The sequence below is a fragment of the Mangifera indica genome, chromosome 18, assembly GCF_011075055.1.
Source record: "Mangifera indica cultivar Alphonso chromosome 18, CATAS_Mindica_2.1, whole genome shotgun sequence".
Lineage (NCBI taxonomy): Eukaryota > Viridiplantae > Streptophyta > Magnoliopsida > Sapindales > Anacardiaceae > Mangifera > Mangifera indica.
The window spans coordinates 7,391,269-7,395,595 of NC_058154.1; the positions used below are offsets into that span (position 1 = coordinate 7,391,269).

Here is a 4,327-nt window from a genome sequence, read left to right on the forward strand (position 1 = left end):
AGTGTGTGTGACCGCAAAATGACATTTAAACTCGTCAGTTATTATATTATGTTCGTAATAACACATTGTCATTGTAAAAGCAACAAAAAGACCCATTTTTGAGGTTTTCAAATTAATGGGGCGAAAAGTAATATCCAACATTACATGGAGTTCTCTGTGAGATATGCCCCTTCTATTTGTTCTGGAACTCTCTCGACTCTGTTTTCCTCTTTTGTTTCTGTTTCTCCTTGGATTTAAGCTCTCTTTTTTTGCGACACCAAATCCCCAATACCATTAACATTCTTCACATCGTATTACTTAAATTCCCTCATCTCTGGAACTTTCTCACTCTATCGTTTACTCAGTTCGAAACTCTTTTTTAATTGATGGCGATCATCTCAGATTATACGGAAGAAGAGAAGAAGCCTGAGGTCAAGAATGAGGCCTCAGCTTCTGCGTCCACATCGACATCCTTCAAGACGACGCCGTTTAGTTCGACTTTTGACGCTTCGAATCCGCTAGGGTTTCTGGAGAAGGTGTTTGAATTCGTGGCGAATGAGAGCGACTTTTTGACCAAGGACACAGCGGAGAGCCAGATCACGGCGGTGGTGCGAGCGGCCAAGGAGAAGAGAAAGAAGTCGGTGGAGGATGTCAAACCTAAGAAAGTTACGAAGGGGAAGGAGGAGGATCAAGATTTGGAAAAATTGCCGACGATCGACGTCAAGAAAGCTCCGCCGCCAGAGCCACAGCTTGATGTTAATGGAAATAAAACTAAAGGTTTGTGTATTTATTTTGTTGTTTGTGAAAGGATTGTTCTGTTTACTGAGAAAATAAATCTGTTAACTGATTTTATTTTTGGTTTTAGTAATGTTGATGTAATTGGATTTATTTTTTTTACTTTGAAACATTGTTTGGTTTAGTTATAAACTTTTTGATATATTAGATTGATGAAACTTGCATTTACGATTTTCCTGCTATTTTCTTGAGGGTTTAGACTATAATGGGGTAAAGATTGATTCTTTCGGAGTGGGCAGTTTTTATTTTTATTTTTTTGTAATATGTGTGTATGAGCTCTAAGAAGATGTTGAAGCAACTATGATACTATATATTATAGCCGTTAAACTTTTAAGTTCTGTAACTAGTGGTCTTATGGACAATACATATGAACACATTCAAACTAGAACCTGTTTCTAGAAGCTTGGAAGATCGGTGGTTAAAGAGGGATTTGTGGTGGAGGTGCTAGTATTCACGTTAAATTGATAGGGGCAAACGTCAATATTCATTCTAATTTTTAGAATTAGAAGTTTCTTTGATGTGGTACTGTTATTGCGTGGTCAGAGTCTGTGTCTTTGTATAAATTAGACCAAGCAAGTTCCAAGGAATTTTACTTATTTTTCTTGGAATCAGACTGCATATCTCTTCCTTATACCTTATTGGAAGGACACCCAGCGTTAAATATATAGAGTTATACATTGACCAACTTGAAGTAATTCACTTGTCTTGCATGTAGAAACCGTGCAAATTAGTGATTGTGTGTTTGTCCTGTTGTCATTGTCATGGTTTGTTGAGTTAATATCTTTGAGTGACGGTGGTGTGCATTCCATGTTCAAAATTAATGTGTGGCCCCGTTATATCATGCTTCATTTATTTTATAAATCTTTGATGTTATTGTGATTTATCAAGCTTCTTTTCAATGTTGATGGTTGTCATTTGTTTTTTTTGAAAAGAAAAATATTAGGCATTCACTTACCAAATGATGTACCATCTTATTCAGCATTGTCTTGTCATTCATCAAAGCACCACCTCATTTACATCTCAACACTACATAGGACTGCATATTATTTGGGATGAGAATTTGGGAAAATTTTTGGGACATGTATCATTTTCTTTTTTTTGGGTAATGTCAATTTATTATGAGATCTGTGTTGTGATTGTGATTTATTTAGCTTATTCTTTTATTCACTTTTTCTGCATATTAATAACATGCAGCTCCAAATAAAGGAAATGGTCTTGACCTGGATAATTATTCGTGGACACAAACCCTGCAAGAGTTATCTATTATTATTCCAGTCCCTAATGGGACCAAATCAAGATCTGTTGTGTGTGATATAAAGAAGAACCATCTAAAAGTTGGACTTAAGGGTCAGCCTCCAATTATTGATGTAAGTTATATGTGTTCAATTGTTTGGTAATGGGATATGTATCCTCTTTTTCTCTCTGCTACTTTACTCAGATTTTCTTCACTTCTAATAATGTACAACAAATGTTTGCAGGGGGAACTTAGTCAGAATATCAAGCCTGATGATTGTTATTGGAGCATAGGTATGTTACCATGTTGTATGCACAGTCAATAGCCTATAGAATTTTTTTATTGCACAGACTAGTAACACCACTTGGAAAAGTTTTACTAATCTGCAACAACTGATTAATCAATAAGGTTCAACAGTATCCTTAATCCTTTCACCTTCTTCTAACAACATAGTTTGGCACTTTTCTTTAGATTCTCTTGTTTGAATTGTACAAATCTTGTTGCTAAACTCGAATATATGGGAAGCTCATCATGTATAAATACTGAGTAATTTGTTTGCAGAGGATCAGAATTCCATCTCTATTCTTCTGACCAAGCAGAACCAGATGGAATGGTGGAAATCATTGCTGAAAGGAGATCCTGAAATTGACACTCAGAAAGTTGAACCTGAAAACAGTAAACTATCTGATCTGGATCCAGAAACAAGGCAGACAGTTGAAAAGATGATGGTAATTCTAGAATATTTTTCAGTTTTTGTTTTTCCAAGTTATTTGAGATATTGTGTTATGATATAAGAACATCAGTGTCAATTTATTATTTGAGTTTTCTGATTGCATCATCTAAATAGATTGTCAATGTACACCTTTGGGAACTTATAACTGAGTATTAATACACTCTGATTAAGAACATCTATTTTCATACCCCTTATGTCATATTTGTCTTCCTAATGGATAATCTCAGCATTGAGAGTTCTGCTTCTTGCTTACATTTGATCACTTAATGTTTTGTTGTGCAGTTTGATCAGAGGCAAAAGTCCATGGGTCTCCCAACTAGCGACGAGATGCAGAAGCAAGAGATTCTAAAGAAGTTTATGGCTGAGGTGAATATTTTTACGCAATTAAACATCTACTTACATCTTTCTTTCTTCTAGGTTTTAGGACCAGAAAATTTTCTTAAGTTGTGTTGTTAACTTTGATTTGGTGCAGCATCCGGAGATGGATTTCTCAAGGGCGAAGCTCTCATAAATACAGCAGCTGGGAAGTATATGTTAGTCAATATATTCTACAATATGATTATGTAGTGGCTACCATTAAAGCTTGTGGTGGAGTATTAAGTTTTGCAGGGTCTTTATATTTTGTTAACATTATATTGGACAAATGTTTTCTGTTTGTTGACTTACCTCTGAGAGTCTGAATTGAAGAATCTTTTTTGATGTCATAGGATTTGATGCGTCTTGTGGATTTTCGGGGTTTGTTTCAGTACTTACGCTTTCTTTTAACACCCTTTCAACGGCCAAGAATCGAGATCCAAGTATAAACTATAATGGTTCATTTTTTAACCTTATAATATAATAATCTGCAATTAGTTGAGTGAAAAACTAGATTTACTGCAATATTAAGTACATTTATTGTTTTTTCCTTTTTAACCCACTAGATATTGGTGTAAGGTAAATCACTTGAATCTGACATTGGTAAAACAGCTGAATTACGAACCCCTTTCTCTTTTTATTCAAATCATTTCACATTTCCAATATTTTCTAGAAAGAGTTGGTTGTTCCCCCTGTGGAAGGTTAAATACTCTAAGTGGCTCCTGTAAAGACTTATCAGTTTTATTAAATGCGTCTTTCTAATAGATGTATATTAACTCTTTAAGATTAGAAAGGGTTTAATTCGATTATGTCAAAAATGATATAAAACTATCTTGGATTGGATTAGAGAAAAATCAAGTTTTGAGATTGGTTTAGTATCGTATTGAATAGAAAATGACTAATTATGTTGATTCTCTCCCAATTTGGACTGTTGGTGCAATAATTTGTTTCATGAGCGAGGTCTTTGGTTTAAATTCAGGATGGCCCAATTGCACCAAGGAAAAGAATAGAAGAAGCATCTGACTTTTATAATATTATTTTGATATATATTAATTAAAATAATTTTATTTTATTTGATTCATATTAAATTTTTTTAAGTTTGTAAGTTTGGTAAGTGAAACATTTTTCAAATTCAAGTTTAAATTTGAACTCATATGAATTAAACTTGTTTGAGGTTTCTTTGAATTGGATTTATCTTCAAGCTCAAATAAATTTAAGTTTCCCAAAACTAT

The 4,327-nt window shown here is 33.9% G+C and overlaps 1 protein-coding gene across 1 annotated transcript; it reads left to right on the top strand.

Moving 5' to 3' along the window:
- Window positions 1–205: 205 nt before the first annotated feature.
- LOC123201805 (protein BOBBER 1-like) lies at window positions 206–3,445 on the top strand. The gene is made up of 6 exons (XM_044617360.1): window positions 206–756; window positions 1,969–2,141; window positions 2,253–2,301; window positions 2,570–2,736; window positions 3,024–3,107; window positions 3,214–3,445. The coding sequence occupies exons 1-6, from the start codon at window positions 366–368 to the stop codon at window positions 3,250–3,252; spliced, it is 903 nt and encodes a 300-aa protein (XP_044473295.1). The 5' UTR covers window positions 206–365; the 3' UTR covers window positions 3,253–3,445.
- Window positions 3,446–4,327: the final 882 nt, after the last annotated feature.

Coding starts and splice junctions, on each gene's coding strand:
- LOC123201805 (XM_044617360.1), top strand. CDS start 366: ATGGCGATCATCTCAGATTATACGGAAGAAGAGAAGAAGCCTGAGGTC. Junction 757..1,968: donor TAATGGAAATAAAACTAAAG/GTTTGTGTATTT, acceptor AATAACATGCAG/CTCCAAATAAAGGAAATGGT. Junction 3,108..3,213: donor TAAAGAAGTTTATGGCTGAG/GTGAATATTTTT, acceptor GATTTGGTGCAG/CATCCGGAGATGGATTTCTC.